Consider the following 20,737-nt stretch of genomic DNA (forward strand, 5'->3'; position numbering starts at 1 on the left):
TTTACCCTGCACAGAAACAAAATAACTCACCCAAATCTAACTCTCTCTATACATGTTACATCTGCCCCACCTGCAGTGCACATGGTTTTGCCCATTTTCTAAACAAATGTGTACTGAGCTCAGATCAGAATATTGCCCTTTGTTCTAGGTTGCGTGCCATGTTTCCTTCACCATCAAACCTATGTTGGAGGAACTGTGGCCATGTTGGGACGTTTATCCACATCTGCTGGGCATGCCCTCATAATTGGTACCTTTTGGACAACAGTATGGGTGTTGACAAATCAATTGCTTGTTTCGCCTGTCCCACCTTCTGTGGCTGTAACCTTATTGGTTGCCCCGACCCAATCTGCTAGCAATAACCAAGATAGGCTTATTGTCCATATGCAATGTATACTGGAAATGTGCGGAGGTGATTTGTGGCTTTGATGGAATACATTGCTTGTCTACAGAATTATTCGGTTTCCACCTTTCATAATGTATGGTCCCCTTGGTATAATTTCCCATCCTCACCCCTCCCTGTACTCTGATAGGTAATCTATGTATTATTTTTGCTAATTTTTTTATTGTTTTGTTTTTAATATACTGTCAATTTTGTTCATATATTTTTGTGTCTCTGAAAATACTGTATTGCCATTTAGATTTTTGGGCTATTTTCATTGATGGCTATGTTTATCGGTAGAATATGTAGTGCATGGTCTGCTTTTCCTTGTGAGAAATTGTTAATTCTGCATAAATTGAATGTCAAATAACCATTGTTTAAAAAAAAAAAAATAACATAGTGCCAAGCAGTACCTCTATACCCTATTGTTCTAGTGTTATCCAATGGATGAGAGAGGACAAAAAGCTATTTCAGCCCTAGCACCATAACATGGCTTGTTGTATTTTGCATGCATTCATTGAATTTTATCAGGACCTTTAGGTTGTTTTTTTTTTTTTTTTTTTTCAAATCAATCATCAGAATATGTTGGACTACTTTTAAATAAATAAAATGCTTAGACACAGCAAGCTGTAGAAGGTCCAGGAGAGAAGCCCAACACAGGCTCGCTAAGTAACTGGATTAGACTAAATATATATATATATTTTTTTGAACAATGTAATTTAAGTTGTAAACCAGAATGGGTAAGATTGACAACAGCATTCCATGGCGAGCTTAGAACATAGAACCCTACTGTGGCCTGGATGTATTTAGTTACCAGCCCAATTTCAATTACTGTACATTAACATTTGTTATATTTCACAAATTTACAAATCAAGCCTAGGAACAAAATATATTCAAACAACTGTTTTCTTATCAATTGCTTGTAAAAAAAAAAAAATGGATCCTCAATGACTCAACTGCATGAGCAACACACTGTTCAGTAACCATTACGTGAAATGTAAGATACAAAGCGCAAGTTGTCTAAAAGACAGCTAAATAGATGAGTGGTTCTGAAACTTGGTCCTCAGAACCCCACACAGCAGGTGTACTCATTACTCACTGACACCATCTTTACAAATGTAGTAAATCACTGAGCACTTACACTAGGTCATTAGCACTGAATGACGGTTTGATGTGCGTAAGAGGGAAGAGAGTCCTGAAGCTTATACCCATGTTGGCGAACACCGTTGCTATATCCAGTAATGATGGAGTCCAGGGTTTTTCATTCAGATTGGTAACTATCACAAGAGGGCAGTTTAAGAAAAACAAAAATACAAATACAAAAACAAGACATCCATTATTTGTATATCTCCCCTGATTTTATTTTATTTTTTTATTCCCAACAATGCCCCCTAGATGGTAAAATATATCTGTTGGTAACGTGGATAAACAATGCAACCTTTAAGGCCCCCATATACTGGGCGATTGACCTGCAATTTGGTCTCTTTTCCTGCGATTGTGGAGATAAATCACCAGAAAAGAGCCCAAAGCAAAGGTGACCGACAGCGGGTCAATCTGGAATTGCATGCAAAGAACCGCATGTGATCCCGGGCGCCTGAAAGGAGCACTGTGTGCGACTCTTCTGAGGGGAGAAGTCGCCGCAGTGTATCGGGGCCTTTACAAAGAGACACAAGTCTCTAAATGCTAAAAATGATGAGATAAAACTGCATAATACAGAGGTTTTGTTGCTAGAATAAATGTTTACAACATTCTAGAACACACAAAATGGCTGAAGGCGGCAAAGGAAATTAAATAATTAACAATTGAATAAGGGGATTTTGGTCCTACCTGTAAAATCCTTTTTTCTGAATCCATGGTGGACACTGGGACAGTGGGGTGTGGGTGGAGCTTCAGCTACAGGCACCAAGAAGATTGACAATGTTTTTGTGCAGCCCAGGCTCCTCCTCCTCCACGCCCCCTACAGGCTTCAGTTTGTTCAACAGCTTATCCGCAAGGAACAGGAAGAGGAAGATAAAAGAAAAAAGGAAACCTAGCTACCATGGAAGTGTAAGGTTCCAGAGAGTAACGTATACACCCTCTTATTGCAGATTAGTGCGTTAGGGTGGGCGCCCAGTGTCCACCATGGATTCAGAAAAAAGGATTTTACAGGTAGGACCAAAATCCCCTTTTTTCTATCATGCCAATGGTGGTCACTGGGACAGTGGGACGTCCCAAAGCTGTCCCTTTACGGGAGGGGACGCACCTGAGCTGCACTGAGGACACGGCGCCCAAAAGCAGAGTCTGCTGAGGCGAACGTGTCGAATTGGTAAAATTTGCTAAAGGTATGAGGTGAAGACCAAGTGGCTGCGCGACACAATTGTTCTGCAGAGGCTCCCTGGTGAGCCGCCCAACTGGCCCCCACGGAACGGGTGGAGTGGGCCCTGATGGAAGAAGGGACTGGTTTATTTGAGGATAAATAAGCCTGTTTGATTGTTAACCGCAGCCAGCGAGCCAACGTCTGCTTTGTTGCAGGCCAACCTCGCTTGTTAGCATCATATAAGACAAACAACGTCTCAGTCTTACGAATGCTTTGTGTTCTGGAAACATAAACCTTCAGAGATCTCACAACATCTAGAGAAAAAAGTTCCAAGGAGTCTTCCAACGGGGAAAACGCAGGTACAACGTCCTGATTAATATGGAACTTGGACACAACTTTTGGTAGGAACTCCTTACGAGTTCGCAAAACTGCCCTGTCCTGATGGAACACTAAATAAGGAGAAGCATGTGACAGGGCTGATAGGTCGGAAACTCGCCTTGCCGAGGCTATTGCTAACAGAAAGACAACCTTCCATGTTAGCCATCTGAGATCTATTGACTCAAGCGGTTCAAACGGAGGACGTTGTAGTGCCGATAAAACCACGGTCAGATCCCATGGTTGAATTGGGGGTGTAAAGGGGGGCTGAATGTGGAGGACCCCCTGCAGGAATGTACGGACTGCCATCCGTGTGGCCAGCCTCCTTTGGAACAGAATTTAAAGGGCCGACACCTGAACCTTTAAAGAAGATAGCTTGAGGCCTAAATCGAGGCCTGATTGCAAAAAGGCCAGGATTCTGGCTAAACTAAACTCCCGCGGGGGGAGGTTTCTTTCCGCGCACCAGCCGAAAAAGGCATTCCATACTCTATAATAGACTCTGGAGGAGGCTGGTTTTCTAGCCGCGATCATGGTCTTAATGACCGGTAAGGAGAACCCCTTTGCTCTTAGAACCTCCGTCTCAAGAGCCACGCCGTCAAGGAGAGGCTGTGCAGGTTGGGGTGAAGGCATGGTCCTTGTGACAGCAAGTCTGGACGTGCTGGTAGAATCCAAGGAGGTTGGATGGACATTTCCTGAAGGTCTGTGTACCAGGCCCTTTGAGGCCAATTGGGGGCCAGAAGAATTGCTGTGGCTTGCTCCTGCTTGAGGCGCCTGATGATTCTTGGAAGGAGGGCTACTGGAGGGAATATGTATATCAGGGAGAATGGCCATGGGGCTGAGAGCGCGTCCACTAGGCAAGCTTGTGGATCTCTGGTGCGAGCCCCGTAACACTGGAGCTTTTTGTTTGATCTCGAGGCCATGAGATCTATTTGTGGGAGTCCCCACCTGGCCACCAGCTCCTGGAAGACTTCTTTGTGGAGAGCCCATTCTCCTGACTGGATGTCTTGCCGACTTAAAAAGTCGGCCTCCCAATTCTGGACCCCGGGAATGTGGACCGCTGATAGGGCCATCAGATGGCGTTCTGCCCAACTGAGGATCGAGGATACCTCCTTCATTGCCGCCGAACTCCTGGTCCCTCCCTGGTGGTTGACATATGCCACCGCTGTGGCATTGTCTGATTGAATCTTCACTGGTCTGGAGTGAACCAGTGGTCCTGCACTCTGTAGAGCCCTGAGGATCGCCCTTAGTTCTAGTATGTTTATGGGAAGTTTTGCTTCTTCCCCTGACCACCGTCCTTGGAAGGAGTGTTCTGCCAGGACCGCCCCCCAACCTCTGAGGCTGGCGTCCGTTGTCAGGATCATCCATTGGGGGATGACGAACTGGCGCCCTTTTTGTAGGTTGTGTGGGATAATCCACCAATTTAGGGATAGGCGCGTCTGCCTGGATAGAACAAAGGTCTGTGCTTTCAGATTTGTTCTGGAGCGGTTCCAGTGGCCTAGCATCTCCCTCTGGAGCTGACGGGAGTGGAACTGGGCAAATTCTGCCATGTCGAAACATGACACCAGCTTTCCTAGGACCTTCATGCATTGATGCACTGAGACTCTGCGCTGTTTCAGAAAAAGCAGTAGAAGATTTCTTAGCGCCACTCTTTTGTCCTCCGGAAGAAAGACCCTTTGGGCCCTGGTGTCTATCAAGGCTCCCAGGTGCACCATTCTTTGAGATGGTGTTGTGGTGGACTTCTTCCAGTTTATGAGCCACCCGTGCCTCTGGAGGAGGGACACTGTGAGCTTGAGATGCCTTTGGAGTGTCTCTTGGGACTGGGCCAAGATCAGGAGGTCGTCCAGGTATGGCAACAGACGTACCCCCTGGGTCCTGAGTGCTGCTGCCATTACAGCCATGATCTTTGTAAAGATCCTCGGAGCTGTTGATAATCCGAAAGGCAGTGCAACAAACTGGTAGTGGCAGTCCTTGATCGCGAACCGGAGGAAGCGCTGGCTGTCTGTCCTTATTGGCACATGCAGGTAAGCATCCTGGATGTCCAGGGATGCTAGGAAGTCCCCTGGCTCCAGGGCCTGAAGGATGGACCTGAGAGACTCCATCCTGAACCTGGGCACTTTGAGATACTCGTTTAGTCCCTTTAGATTGAGGATGGGTCTGTAAGATCCGTCCGGCTTCCCTACCAGGAACAAGCTTGAGTAGAAACCTGTCCCTTGCTGAGAAGGCGGGACCTGTATTATCACTCCTGCTGATAGCAGGGAGCTTACAGAGCCGGACAATGCCCTTGCTTTCTCCGGGTCTAAGGGGGTGCCTGTTGTGAAGAACCGAGCTGGAGGGCGACCCTGAAAGGAGAGGGAGTATCCCTGAGCAATTATGGTGTTCACCCACCTGTCGGTGGATGTGGCTTGCCAAATCTCGGCAAATGACAACAGGCGACCGCCCACCGGTAAGCCCTGGTGAGCCGCCTCCCCCTCATGCTGCGGGCTTGTCTGACTGCTTAGGGGCCTGACGGCGTCCTGCCCAGGACTGCTTTGGCTTGGAGGCCGACGAGCGCTTTGCAGATGGCTGAGCTCTCGAAGAGGGCTGACCCCTGGGCCTCCCCTGAGGTCGGAAGGACCGAAAGGACTGGGATCTTGGCTTTGTTGGTGCCGAGGGCAAAAAAGCCGTTTTGGACGTGGCTATTGTGGTTACAATTTTGTCCAACTCGGGACCAAAAAGAACCTCTCCTGCGAAAGGCAAAGCTTCTAGGGCCCTTTTTGACTCGGAGTCAGCGTTCCATGTACGCAGCCAGAGAGCGCGCCGAGCTGCTACTGATGAGGCTGAAATTTTAGAGGACAACGCAGCTGCATCCACTGCAGCCTCCTCTAAATATGTGGCGCCTTCTCTGATTAGGTCTACTGTGGACAGCAATTCAGAGCGCCGGGTACCTGAGGTAATTTGATCCTGCAGGCTGCCTGCCCATGCGCCTATAGCCTTTGCAACCCATGCCGAGGCCATGGCTGGTCTGGCTGAGACTCCTGCGTTGGTGAATACTGCCTTGAGGCAGTGTTCAATCTTCCTATCAGTGGGGTCTTTAAGAGAAGCCACTGTAGGTATGGGGAGAGTGGTTGCTTTTACAAGGCGAGCTACATGAGCATCTACCTGTGGAGGAGTCTCCCACTTCTGCCGGTCTGCCTGTGCAAACGGGAAGAACGAAATAAGGCGTTTGGAAACCAGAAACTTTTTATTTGGGTGTTGCCATGCTTCTGACAAAACTTCCTCTAAGTCTGAATTAGAAGGGAAGATGGCTAATTCCTTCTTCTTCTTTTTGAAGTGAAGGGCATCAGGCGCTGAGGCTTGGGAGTCCTCTATGTTAAGGGACATCCTAACCTCTTTAACCAAAGAATCCACCCTGGTTTGGGTCATTCTTTCCTCCTTATCAGGTTCCTCTATGTCGACATCATCGTCTGTGTCGACTATGTCCTGGTCAGCTATGTCATCACCAGAATCTGAGTTATGGGCTACCACTGGAGCCTGAGCTCTGCGCTTAGGTGGGGCCCTCAAACCTGATTGTAAGGATGCCGACACCTGAACTAAATCCTGAACGGTGAAGGAAAAACCCTGCACCCAGGCAGGTTCAGGTATCACAGCGGGCTGTGGGAGCTGAGGTGGCTCTCTGGATGCAGCTAACTGTGAAGCTAACTCCTTCATAGCAGATGAAAGAGTGGAAGCCCAACTGGGCTCCACTGCCTGTGGGACTGAGGGGCCCCCAATGGGGTCCTGTGCAGAGCAGCGCTCACACATACCAGCCTGGTCCTGCACAGAGGAATAATTTTCCTTACAATTTGTACATGTGTACGCATGCAGCTTAGGCGCTTCCCTGACAGGCTTAGCTTTGGAAGGTTTCTGTGACATACTGTCGCAGAATACACCAACACACTAATGCAATGAAACAGTGTATACTATCACCCTCTGACCCAGAAAAGGTATACAGATGGGGGACAGAAGCAAGACACGATACTCTCTGACCAGCGCTAATATAGTGTGGTACAGAGGCTGCTGAAAAACCTGGTCCTGTAGCGTGTAAAGGAGCAGGAAAACCTGGTGCGCTTCTCCCTCAGTGAAGTCCTGTAATGGCGCTTACTGTACGCTGCGAGGGCGTGGAGAAGCTGAGCTCAGGCGGGAAACAGTGACTGCGCCCGCTCTGAGAGTGGAGGCGGGGAGCTGTGGATCAGGCCCGCCTCCCCTGGAACCAACAGTGCCCTGCGCCAAAATGGCGCTCCACAGCGCGGCATCCTGGTGGTCTAGTGGCCGCGCAGAAATAACTGGGTGCCACTGCCAGGGTCACCGGGCTGCACCATGCCCTGGTGACATAGCTGCTAGCGGTGTGCGCCGCGAACGGCTGTCCCTCAGAGGGACCCGCTTACCTGTGGGTGGGTGCAGCTTCCTCCGTGTCGTGAGGAAAAAACGGCAGGTCTGGCTGTGAAAGTCAGCGTGCCGTTTCCATCCACAGGGGAGCAGCGCTGCTGACGCAGGCTGTCTCCCTATCTTGTAGTAAAAATAAGTTAAAATCTGATGAAAAGTCTGACAGGGCACGGAGCCCTGTCTCTAGGTACCTGTGCCTTGAGGCACCAAGAAAAAACTGAAGCCTGTAGGGGGCGTGGAGGAGGAGGAGCCTGGTCTGCACAAAAACATTGTCAATCTTCTTGGTGCCTGTAGCTGAAGCTCCACCCACACCCCACTGTCCCAGTGACCACCATTGGCATGATAGAAAAAATATTATTTTTTTTAATGAGTAAATAAAAGCTTGGGAGTTGAAAACAGTTCTAATGAAAATGCAAGAGACCAGCTTTTTTCCCCCCATTGGACTTTGCAAATATAATTGAGAAGCAACCCAGAACTCCAATATTCGATCAGCTATACTCAATACAGCTCTAACAGAACGCAAATACTTACGGTTATTGCATGTAATTTCGATCAGGGTGTTCAAGATTTTAAGTGAAACACAGTAAGACGGATGGACAGAAACCATCTACAAAAAAATAATAAAAATAAATGTTAAAAGAAACATGTAAAACAAAGTTTATTATGTGTGTATAGCATAGAATATCGCAATTCAGTCTCCCGGAACCCTAAAGGGGAACACACACGGTGCAATTTGAGTCCCTTTTCTAAGCAATCTGACTAGATCAATTAGAAATGTAGCACTGAGGAGAACAGTCATGCAGAAGGCGGGAACTGAGCCTGAGGCCGGTTCCTGAAACCTAGCGGCAGCTGGTCGACCCGTTCTGCTCGGGAATCTCTTGCCGTGTTTGAGGCACCCCATGCTCTCTCTCAAAACCTGGCAGAACGAAATATGCCCTAAAAGCATATCATCATTCTGGGGAGTTTCCTCCTCCAGACAATTTTGAATAACTTCAGCCCGCTTGCTAATTGCTTTCTTGATCCAACAATAATAGGTCTCTGGGTAGCCCCAGCTGCAACATAAATAGCCTTCAAACTATACTCAAGCTTATGATCCGCAGGATCCTTTAGAGAGATAGCACCAGGCACTGGCAGCACAATCTTTCTATACAACAGTGACACCGACGTATCAACACAGGAGGGGTCTCCCAAACCCATCTATCCTGACAGGAAAGGGAAATTAGACAGAAATCTCTTTGGTAACAAAGTAATTTTCAGGTTGAGCCCAAGCCTCTCTGAACATAGAACAGAGTTCAGTTCTGTTGAGACCAGGAAGGTAGCACCAGACTTAGGTTTTGTAGAGACCACCTCTCCCTACTCCTTGTCAGGAAGATGTAACACCTCCTTAATAGCAAATATGAGAGGATTTAACCATTTAAGTATCAGCCTTGTCTTCAGACAAATCCACCTCCCCCTCCTCCAGTAATTCCTCGTCAGTCTCAGTCTGGAGGACAGCAGGCAGGGCCCAATTTTGGATGCTTCGATCTGAAATGTGACTTACCAGCCAGGTCATAGACTCCAGCCATGAAGGCTGCTACCCTGAGAGGACAGAACACATTGATCACACAGAAGGGATCCCTCGTTACAGGGAGAAAACGGTGTGGCAGGATTGACAAACAGACTTTTTTTTTCCTGTCATGGCGTTACAGTATAGTATAATAAACAGTACAAATATTATCTACACCTTACAAACCCAGCAGTGAGGGAGAGGACAAAGAGACAATTTCAGCACGCCCTGCCCACAGTTTAGTTAATAATTACTGGGAAAAATAAGCCTATACATAAAGATATATGTATAACAGTAGGGAGTGAGATCCCAGTAGGACCCCCGGCCCAGTCTGACTCCCTGCTATAGCCCACTGTACCAGTCATTGGTGTAGCAATGGCACCCGCTGTCCTGCTCTCATGAGGCCCCACCCATCAATGGCGTAGTAGCTCATTACATCTGCACCCGCCAGAGTCTGTTATCGGCCTTGTGAGGCCCGGTGAACTCGCGGGGCAGAAGAAACATTATTCACGCCGAACTTTCAGTGCTGCCAACAGGGCATAAGAATGAATGGTTCCTGGCACCTTCAATGGCAAATACTACATGGCTAATGGTATCTGTGTCTGCCATCTTCATACTGCATTTAGTTGGATATTTTGAAGCAATATATGGACACTTACCTGAAACATCCACCTCATCAGAACTTCGGGGCATTTCTTAAACCGAAATCCAAAGGTAAAATACCCTTCCATGGCCAGCATTAACTGATTTTCTGGATCACAGCTGAAACAAATGGGATAAAAATAATGAAAATCAGGTGATTACGGCGGCTTCTATCCCTTTAAGCAGAGATGCTCATGGATTACAAAAGCTCTGTGGCCAATTAAAATCAGGTGAAATGCGGACTTGAAGCTATGAAACCCGTGTTATATCCCTTTCAGACATATGCAAAAATCCTGGGATTTTTCACGTGCATCATCCTGGGACTAACAAATGTCTGAAAGGCTATTCCTAGGATTTTAGTCGACTAAAAATCCAGGTCCTGTGTACCTGCAATTGAATCCCGGGATTGTACCGGGATTAAAATCCCGGGTGGTATATCAGAAAGAGGTATAATTCATCGGTGTCCAAACAGTTATCACCCTATGCATTTCGGCTCAAACTCCTTCAAGGACTAGATCCCTGAAAAAAGTTTAATACAAAACATGTTTGTACATTATTTACATTCCCGTGAGGATCACATGCTGAACATTATCAGATAAACCAGACTCGCTTAACCTGAAGTTAGCAGATTGACATTAAGTATCATTATATTGTTTGGTAAAATTACCTCAAGTGCTGTGCATGTGCTAACACAATTACCTGCATTTACAAATAAAACTCATTTTCAGCTGTGCTAACGTAATTGCACAAGGAAAAATATAAAACAGCAAGAAAAAATAAGAGGAAAGAGAAGAGAAAATGCACCTGTAAAAAAAACTTAATTAGTTGAATCATTTTTACAACTCTTCTAGAGTTGATTTTGGTGGCTTGTGGACCTGGTCTCGTTACCTCTAAAGAACAGGTGTTGGCAGTGTGGAGTGCTGGCAGCAGCAGGTGATGCAAGACACTTGTTCCCCGCTCTGTTCGGTGCTTGTGGCACTCATCTGTGACATCACTTTACTTCTGGCAGTCGCGGCTTCGGCTCCGGGTGAGGCAGTTCACAGGCTGCAACACATTTCGTGCAGCTAGCGCACTTTTTCAAGATGATGTTTGCTGCTTTTATTTTTTTATTAATTTCTATAAATAAATAAAGCAAACATCTTGAAAAAGTGCGCTAGCCACACAAAATGCATTGATCCGCTGCAGCCTGTAAACCCCCTCCCTGCCTCCCCTGACACTTGAGCTAAAGCTGCCGGAGGAAAAGTGCCCATCGGGTGCCCACAAGCACCGGATGGAGCAGAAAATAAGCCTGGACGGAGTTCCCAGAGACATTACTGTGTAAAAGATGGCTGACATAGGAACAAACGTGCAGGAGAACGTTCTCCTGCACGTTTGTTCCTATGTGTCAGCCGTCCTGAGGAAGAGGCTTCGGCACTGAAATGGTTGACGTTGCTTCTGACCTTTTGTTTGCACTTATGATTTCATCAATACACGTTAATATATAAGAACAAATGGTGGAAGGGAGTATCCTATGGATACAATTCCCGACACCCAGGAGGCAGATGTAGTCTACAACCAGACCTGCCTGCACTCTCTGGCCGCCGCTTCTCAAAGTGCTAGAAGGTGGCTGTTGCGACTTGCCAGGAGACAGTTGAAAATGAAAGTAAAAATAAAACAATTAACATTCGGGCTGCAAGGAGCACACTCCAAGAATGTGCCCTTGCTTTTTAGGTACCAAGAAAAAAAACAGACTACCTGAGAGCAAGCAGGGTATAGTGTAGGATAAGCCTCTTCTGTACTCTAAGAAGTTTAACTTTTTGATGTCCAGATCGCCTAAGCCACCATACCCCACAGTCCCGGTGTCCACCTAAGCAGAAAAAAAGATAGGTGCCTCTAACTCTTAAGGGGCTTACACACAATGTTGTGTAGGCCCCTTAAGTGGCGATTTTGCAGAGCGATTTGAACGACACTAGACCGCTCAGCACAAAGCATGGCACAGGGATGTGTGTTGAGCTGTCTGTCAGGGCCATTGTTCTCCGGTGAGAACACCAGCGATCTGACTAGATTTTTCAACAATGCATGATCAACATCGCATCCAGATATCGGCACGGCCCCTACACAGAGCGATGTTGGGTCATTTTCTAAGCCAGGGGTCAGAGAACTTTTCTACCTTTCACCCCAAAATATATTTAGATACACTGAAGTTACCCCCTTAATTGAAAGCAAGCAAATCATAACTGTAATACACACTGTACCCCCAGAAATCGATGATATATCCTGCTAGTACGGTACACAGCCTGGCAGCCATTGATGATGATTACTATGTATGAGTGTGTGATACAAAATTTTTACCACACACAGATATACATGGTTATCATCATTATCATCCTCATCAATGGCTGCCAGGTTGTGTGTGGTATAGCCATTGATAATGTGATGACCAGGCAGCTATTAGTGTCAGTATTACAAGATGATATAGTGACAGCAAATGTTTTTCCCTAGACTAGAGATGGGTATACCTTGACAGAAGCCTATAACCAGGCAAAGAAACTCAGTGCTGCAGCGGCTGTACAGACTGCGCACTGCCGAGATATCACAGCAACTAGTTGACTCTACTGATGAAGCGGGTGGACTTGGATGCGGGGCCCGGGGCATCATGCAGGAAAGCGTATTATACACAAGGGCCAGACGCACTGCATCAGGTCCTTGTACACTACAGTACTGTAACACACACAGCCGGGAATGCATATAGAAGCTACTGTATATATAAATTCGATCAAATTCCTGGGGGTAATGGACGGTCACACTGCCGAAACACAAGCAGCCATGCATATAGATTAATATGTATATCCGGATGTGTCTATTACTCCAAGGAATTTTATTTTTACCCCTGTTCCCTGACCACTGTTTATTTAGTATTTGTTATGGGGAAAAAGTGGGAAAGGTGGGTTGTTACCTGAGCACAAGTGGCACTGTAATTAGACAGGCACTGATGAAGTTCCTCCCAGCGAAACGGCCGTCTGACCCCTGACCTCAGCCGCAGTTGCGGCAACACGCAGTTCCGGACACCTTGGAGAGCTGACACCGCCCGCCACCCAGCACAAGGAAAGCAGCGGTAATCGCTATCCCTCACTGGCTGCTCACTACCTCACCCGCTTCCACAACAGGCTGAGCAGCAGCGATCCCTCTTTTATTTCTCTTTCTCATCTCTTCCCAACCTCACGCTGACAGGTGGCCGGTGACGCTCATTTGCTACCAATGCACCGGAACATAGTAAACAGCAGCACACCTACCGCCAAACAGTAAGTTGTCTCTGCTCCTATACCATTACATAACCCTTACCTCTCTGGAGCACTCATCTCCCGGTGGGGAAACCGCCTCCACCCTGCACTGACTATATGCCAACAGGGTATCTGAATCCCCCGGAGAGAGACAGCAGATGTTCCCACTGTGAACTGTATAAACTCCATACATACAGGATGCTCACTGACTCTCAGGGGACCAGGACGGTTCAGATAGTCAGCAGCAGCATCTGTGTTCTTTACCACTGTAGAGTGCCTTATTCTAATAGAACTCATTACGAGCACAACCCCCTTGCGGTTACCGCTGCAGTTACCTCAAAGCCATGGCTTGTCTCCTCCTTTCAAACACCCCCCCTCTTTTCTTTCGAAATTCAATGCCCCGTAAAAAAAAAAAAATCTAAATTAATGAGGACATACTACCACTGAATTCATCCCAATGAGGGTTTATATTTGGTATATTAACCGATATATACCCAAGTATATACCCAAGTTGAGCCTTCCTGGCTCAACTAATAAGATCACATATATTTCGCTAGCTTACAATAGTATACCTTGATAAGGGAAGAGAACCTCTTTATTTATCCAGGCTAATATTCTAAAGCCTGAGACAGTAATAAACATTGGTTCCAAATCGCCCTACCAGATTCTAGATGTACAGCATTTATTTTCACTCCATCTCAGACCCACTCATACATTTATAAATTATACCCAATATATCCCAAGGGTCATTGGAGTTTAATTGAACACTGTACATTGTACTTTTTGTGGGATTCAGATGCCATGATTAAGGGCCCAGTGGGGTCCGAAACATTGGCTTATCCATGCTTTGTGATATGAAGCAATAAAAAGGAAATAATTAACTGGACTGTGGATTTGGAACATATGCTGCATATGTGACTGATGGGAGCACCGCACAGGATGATGTCATTTTAACCGTGAGTGCATTGGAATTACAAATATATATACCGCTGTATTACACGACAGCCGTTTCAACTGCTCACCCCTGATAAAAACTGCCTGTGAGCAGTTGAAACGGCTGTCGGGTAATACAACTGTTACTGTGTACATGATGCTTATGCATTAAATCACAGCTTCTTTCACTCCGTGTGCCGGCTGCAATTCGTCATATCGTGGGGGGTAAGTGCTTGATATATCTATCTATCTCACACATACACACACAAAAAAAGTGTATATACCGGTAATTTTCCTTGTTACATGTTGTTTGTCGGTATGTCCATATCTATATTTTATGTGTGATCAAATAAAAGTTATATTTTTGCTAAATTACTATTCTTTTTCTGACAAATTTAAAGAGAGTGCCCCCAACAAAAAGAAAGTACTTGATCCTTTTTCCTATCTGCCCTGACCACTGTTCTAGTGATCTATTCAAATCAAGTCAGATCGCTCAGAAAATGACAAAAAATTGCTGGGTGTGTAGTCGCCACTGCAGTGAAGAACTTCTGAATATTCAACCTACATTTCATTTTGGACTACCATTTATAACCAGTTCCTTACAATGAACAGCCATGTTTAATGCGAATATATATTTTGATGTTGTAATGGAAGTGATTATTAGAGAATACGGTTTATAGGAAATTCTGGAATACGATAGAACATACGAATAAAAACTCCTTACACTGATGCGACAGCTGCAATCACAAAACTCTATTGTATATCATGTCATTTACCTGAAGAGGACACTATCCTCAGAACCAGTTCCAGAAAACTGAAAATGTTTCAGGTCAAGGGTACGATGATTGAATAATGATCCAGACTCAGACAAATGGAAGATCTCCTCCCCTGGATGATGATCTGGTATGGCATTTGTTATGACAGTAAATTTATCTAAAAAGGCTCTGTAAAGAGAATTATAGAACCGATTGAAAATGTGTAAATATGCACTGAAACATGGCAAATAATCATTGCAAATTCTGGAAATGAAAAAAAAAAAAAAACAACAATAATAATAATATGCATTTTAGATAGCAATGGGTCATCATAACAAACTTTAACAATTTCTCCAAAGCTACATCTTGAATCTTCTCAAATGTCAATAGACACAGTTTATTTTAATGTTCAATGTAAAACAATTTTGCATACCATTCTTAAAGATGTTTAAAAAAAAAAAAAAGAAGACCATGGCGCCAACGCAGAGATTACTGTCATTAGCTACATTTAACACATCGCCCATATCCATAGGCTCTGGTTCCATAACGGTCATAATTACAGCTCGCTTGCGCAAGCACAATCCTTCGTTTAAGTCAGGGATGGGGAACCTTTGGCCCTCCAGCTTTTGCTGAACTACACATCCCAGCATGCACTGCTACAGTTTTGCAATTTAGCCATGCTAAAACTACAGCAAAACATTATGGGATGTGTAGTCCAACAACAGCTGGAGGACCGAAGGTTCCTCATCCCTGGTTTAAGTGATCTGTCTTAAAACAAAACTTTAAATTCCATCAGCTACTGTAGCAGTTGGAAAACTTTGTGCAGGTACCCCTATACCTTCCAAGCTGTCAACAGAAACACATATAGTTGGGCTCTGGGCTTCAGGGAATACCCAGTGTGAAAAATTGCAGGAGCAGTCTACAAAGGTGATTTGCAGTCCACCCCCAAATATTTTTTATTCAGAACTGGCACAACTCTCTCTGAGTGGACATTATTACATACTTTGGGCAGGTCAAGGCTCCAAATCATGGGCAGAAACATTTTTCACTTTGGAATCATGTGGCCTACATTAATGCTTATAGATTTAGGGATTTTATCAATTATGTTGCACAGGCCAAGGATATAGAGGCAGTTGTAGATATACATATATGAAATATGAATAGATATGCAGTCCCCAATCCCCATTAGAAGCAAGAGAACCTTAGTAACCATTTACTTAAGTTTTCTAACACAAGTCCACTTGTTTCTAGAGATTGGGAAAATTAACTAACCTGTGTTCCTCTGTAAGCTCTCCATCTTTGCCATTATCATCCATGTCTTCATTGGCCATACCACGTCCCCTCCGTATGTCCTCATGTAGTCTCTTTTCCAGCTCATCTAACCTGGTAAACAATATTGGATTATACAGTAATGTTACAATATGAAAAATCTAGACAACGTAGCCATCTTCTTCTTACAAGTAAAGAATATTTCCAGACAACAGAATCTTCCACACTGGGAGTTCTGGAGCCATTGCCAAATGAAACGTTATTCACCAAAGAAAATGTAATTAGACCATAAGTGATCTCGGTAGAGACTTGGGTCATCACCGATCTTGCTAATTTCTAAATTGTTGGAGAAGCTTAACTACGTTAACCCTCCTGTTGGCCTCCTTGTCTGTTATGGCCATCCTGACAGTAAGCCATGGTCAGAGATCTTCGTTCTATATAAAGTTTACATGATCGAGGTAAAGTGTTGTAGAATGGCCACACGTACCTCTTGGTTTCTTCTCGCTCTCTTAAAAGACGATCCAGGTTATTAATATATGGAGGGGGAGTTGGTAAAACTGGCTGAGCGTTTCTAAATACCTTGAAAAAAGAATCAAAAAACAAAAATTAGAGAAACTACAACTAGAAAATCTAAATCTTAATAATAAACTTTTCTAGTACAGTCTCTACCCCCCCCCCCAACAAAAAAATTGTACTTACTAAAGATTCATATCCAGGCGACTGTGATAAACAAACAATAGACAGGTCTGGGTCTTTCTGAGGGGTGGACGGTACTGGCTGTGTTGCCAACTGTAAAATCTCATCCAGGGGCTTGAGTATCTCCTCGTCGTCATCGTCTTCATCATCACTACTTAACGGGAAACCCTTAAAAGACTCATCACTATCTACACTGTCCAGGTCCGTTCTGCGAGGAGTTTCTTTATAAGGCTGCTTGAAGTCATCATCACAACTGTCAGGCGTAAATGGGCTACCAGCAGAAAACCTTAGGTTTGGAGAGAACGTTCTGGTATTCAAAATAGCGCCCAAGTCTGGTTCTATTATAGGAAAATTACATTCCGGTCTCATCAGCACATGTTTGGTTTTATCCTCTGGTAATGTCAAACGTGATTCATAAGTACATGGGTATACAGATTCTGGACTATGCAATCCCAATGGAGATGTGGACTCAAAACCTAGACTTGTCGCAGCTTTTTGTTGTAGGACACCATCTTCTGTCTGGCTGTAATCAGGCCTTGTGGTTCCAGAAGAGGTGTGGTTGAGGGCTATAGTGCTTGGTGCACAGCGACGAATTCTATTCTTTTTTGAGAGCGAGCATTTCTTGCCTGATGGGTTTGAACTACTTTGCGAAAATAACTTACGTTTAAGAGAGGAATTCCCATTTTCAGACTCTGCAATGAAAGAACAACTTTAAAATCTTAATTCTTTACAGACCGAGTTGAAATTTTACTACATTCATTCTGTAAAATGTAGAACACTTTCATACTGTATGTAATCTTGTAAAAAGTATAAAACACTATAATGTACCTGCAACAAAATCTATCAGTATATCTTGACTTGTATGATCGGATGGGTGTAGATGGCCAGCATGGGGTGTGCAGCCCAACTGAATTCACCCCACTGAATCTACTGAAATGCATCTACATTGCAAAACTGTTAAAAATGAGGGAAACGGTCTGATGGTGCCCATACAAGGTACAATTTAACAGGTGCAACGCGCGCTCCCATACTGCACATACTTTTTGTACTAGATTGCATCTCATTGCATTGCAAAACGTAAGCTCTTATCTCCAAAACACTGTACAAGACCATATATAAAATAGAGATATGAGAAGGCAACTCTGTGGGTGATGCCTGGCTGCAAGACACTAGCAGGTATATATTTTCTTAGTGGCCACAGGAATTATAAGGCAAATAATATAAAATGTAAAACCAGGAGTTAGGTTTATATATATATATTTTTTTTTTTTTATTGAGATAGTGGATGACAAACATAGGACAATCAAAGTTACAGTGGAGTCTTTAAGTTCTATAGAGTATAAGTAGCGAGCCATTTCACAAATGGGAAGAGTATAATGCATTTAATATTATTGCTGTTTAAACATGCAGCCAAAGCTGGCCATTACAAAAAAAAAAAATACTTGAGTCGGGGGGAAGTTTACACCAATAAAAGTGTATACTCGGTGAGATATTGGCTAATGGACAATTTTGACTAAGCTAATTTTGTCTAATGATAATCTATGATCTAGTCAAAACTGCCTTGCCTGCACAGTCTATCTATGCTAGGAGATACTGACTTAAACCCCGTACACACAGGGCTGGTTGGAGTTTTGCACCAGCAATGTGTGCTGAGCCATCAGTCTGCCTGTGTTCTCAATAGACAGAACGGGATGCGGTCATTTGGTCTACTGCATTATGGTCGACAGTCATTAGGTCGAATCCATTAGGTTGACATGCTAAAATGTCGACATGACTCTAGGTCGACAAGGGAAAAGGTCGACATGATTCTAGTTCGAAAGGTCATTAGTTCGACAAGGTCATTAGTTCGACATTGTCTATGTCGACATTCACAAGGTCGACATGGAGTTTTTCACTGTTTTTTGAGCCAACATGTGCCGGCAGGCGGTATTTCATGCCCTACCATCCACTAGGGCGTGGTGGGAGAATAAAATAGTGTGCCGAGCGTAGCGAGGCACCGTGCCCGACGCATCGCGAGCGCAGCGAGCGATGCGAGGGGATGCAGTGCACTTTAAACTGTATCCATGTCGACTGTGTTGACATTCAGGTAAAAAAAACAGTGAAAAACCCCATGTCGACCTTGTGAATGTCGACATAGACAATGTCGAACTAATGACCTTGTCGAACTAATGACCTGTCGAACTAATGACCTTTCGACCTAGAATCATGTCGACCTTTTCCCATGTCGACCTTTTAGCATGTCGACCTAATGGATTCGACCTAATGACTTTCGACCATAATGCAATAGACCAAATGATCCCAACCCGACAGAACACGGGCGATAACCACATATTTGAAGCATGCTTGAAATATCTAGCCCAGCATTGGCAACACGCAAGGCCACACATCACTAATCGCTATGGGTCACAGCGATTTGTGCTTAATCTCTAAGCAATATAATCAGATTGCTTAGAATCTTGTATATGCCCCATAAGTGTAGCAATTTAAAGGGACATATACATACAGGGCATTTCTAAGCTTTCTGACTGGAAATGAAGCACAGATCTCTCCGTGGCGGTCTCACACATCACTATGGCATGAGATAGACAGATCCTGCTAGATCACCTGCGATGTGTGCTAAGCTGGGTTTTGCCTATTGTTTATACATTGCAAGTGCTTTGTTTGTGTGCCGAGCGATCTGTGTTTCGCACGTTTCTCCGCACGTTGCTTAACAGGTGAAAAGCTCCTGCCAAAATCTCAGCGTGTATACACCGAACCAGATAAATATGGATAAGTAGCATGTGGGGGAGGAAAACAGTCTATAAAGCAAACAGTTTTAATGAATCATGCTCTAATATACAACTACAGTACAAAGTTCTACACCAAATAAATATTACAGGCCATCCACCTGGGGTTTGTTTTTTTGGTACCACTCTGTACTAACAGGCTCCAGGGGTTGGACTGACAAAATCATAGTTCCAATGCAGTGAAAAGCAGTCAGGAACACTGCAGAGAAGCTGGACTGAGTGTAGAAATGTACTGTACCTCAGTGTGTATTGCTGCACACAATTATAATAGTCCAGCCAGCAATAGAGCAAAATCTGCAAGATACCACTGCCCCAACCCGCAGACAACATTTGCAGGGGAGAAGAGAGTAAATACAGTGAAGGGCTGCACATGTTAATTCTTGACTGACACTCTGCAGAGAAGAATTATTAAACCCTGAGTAATAGAAGATTAAAATACAGTAGTAACTACATGTATTTTCTCATTAACCATGACTCAGGCAACTTCACGTTTACCCAAAATAGGGGTTCTACTATAATATGAAGTTTTTTACCCTCAAACAGAAGCTGCTGCTAAACATTACTAATCCCATGCTTTCCACAAGAAATAGGACGTCACTAGAATTAACTGAATAGCTCCCGGACACTTCGCACGGCCGCAAAATTCACAACGATCAATTGACCCACCTCCTTTGGGCATTCCCTATAGCTCTAATGTACAGGAGAATAGCCTCCACCCGAATTATAAAGAATGAGAAGTCAGTAGCTTCATCTTTCTGCAAACAAACAATACTAGGAGCCTATGCAGACGACCCTAATAACAAATTCTGGCATTGTGCATTGTAAACAGGACTAATTAATATTCAAACCTCCACCTGACATTTTATAAAATATAATCCTCAAAACAAGTATGAAGAACATCTTAAAAGAACTAAAATCCTAAACAATGAGTCAGCAAGTCATGCGAACGAACCATGAATCAAATACAGCTGTCCTCAATTTTGCTTGTTCTGTATTAGTTATCATAGCTAGAAAAAAAAAGGCTTCACATTACCTATGAAATGTTTACTCGAAGAAGGCATCAAAGTGGAAATGGAGTTAGTGCTTATAGATGTCCCATTCACCTAAAAATATCAACACAATAATAATAAATAAAAAAAAAAAATGTAATTACACATAAAAAAAAAAATGAAATAAAAAAGGGATACTATAGAGCAACACACAAATGCAACAAATATTGACACCAAAAGATGAAAATAAAAAAATTTGGAAATAATTTTCCCACCACCTAAAGAACATGCATAAAACTGTCAAATGCTAAAAATTAAAAAAAAAAAAAAAAAAAAGGAGGAGAAAGTTATCCATATTGGCTAAGAAGCAGCTTTCACGATAGTCCTTCTTTTCCAATAGGATGAGATAG

The 20,737-nt window shown here is 44.2% G+C and overlaps 1 protein-coding gene across 3 annotated transcripts in view; it reads right to left on the reverse strand.

Annotated features, from left to right (window-relative positions):
* The window catches only part of SLF2 (SMC5/6 complex localization factor 2), a 57,676-nt gene that overhangs the window by 21,825 nt on the left and 15,114 nt on the right, over window positions 1–20,737 (reverse strand). For all 3 annotated transcript variants that reach the window (XM_083149227.1, XM_083149229.1, XM_083149228.1), the window contains 8 exons: window positions 20,372–20,441; window positions 16,556–17,244; window positions 16,344–16,435; window positions 15,860–15,970; window positions 14,609–14,776; window positions 9,657–9,759; window positions 7,983–8,058; window positions 1,521–1,656 (listed from right to left, as the gene is read on the reverse strand). In XM_083149227.1, coding sequence (XP_083005353.1) covers window positions 1,521–1,656; window positions 7,983–8,058; window positions 9,657–9,759; window positions 14,609–14,776; window positions 15,860–15,970; window positions 16,344–16,435; window positions 16,556–17,244; window positions 20,372–20,441 — 1,445 coding nt within the window. The remainder of the gene's footprint in view (window positions 1–1,520; window positions 1,657–7,982; window positions 8,059–9,656; window positions 9,760–14,608; window positions 14,777–15,859; window positions 15,971–16,343; window positions 16,436–16,555; window positions 17,245–20,371; window positions 20,442–20,737) is intronic.

Source organism: Crinia signifera, chromosome 6 (assembly GCF_055691185.1).
Source record: "Crinia signifera chromosome 6, ASM5569118v1, whole genome shotgun sequence".
In the NCBI taxonomy this organism is placed as follows: Eukaryota; Metazoa; Chordata; class Amphibia; order Anura; family Myobatrachidae; genus Crinia; species Crinia signifera.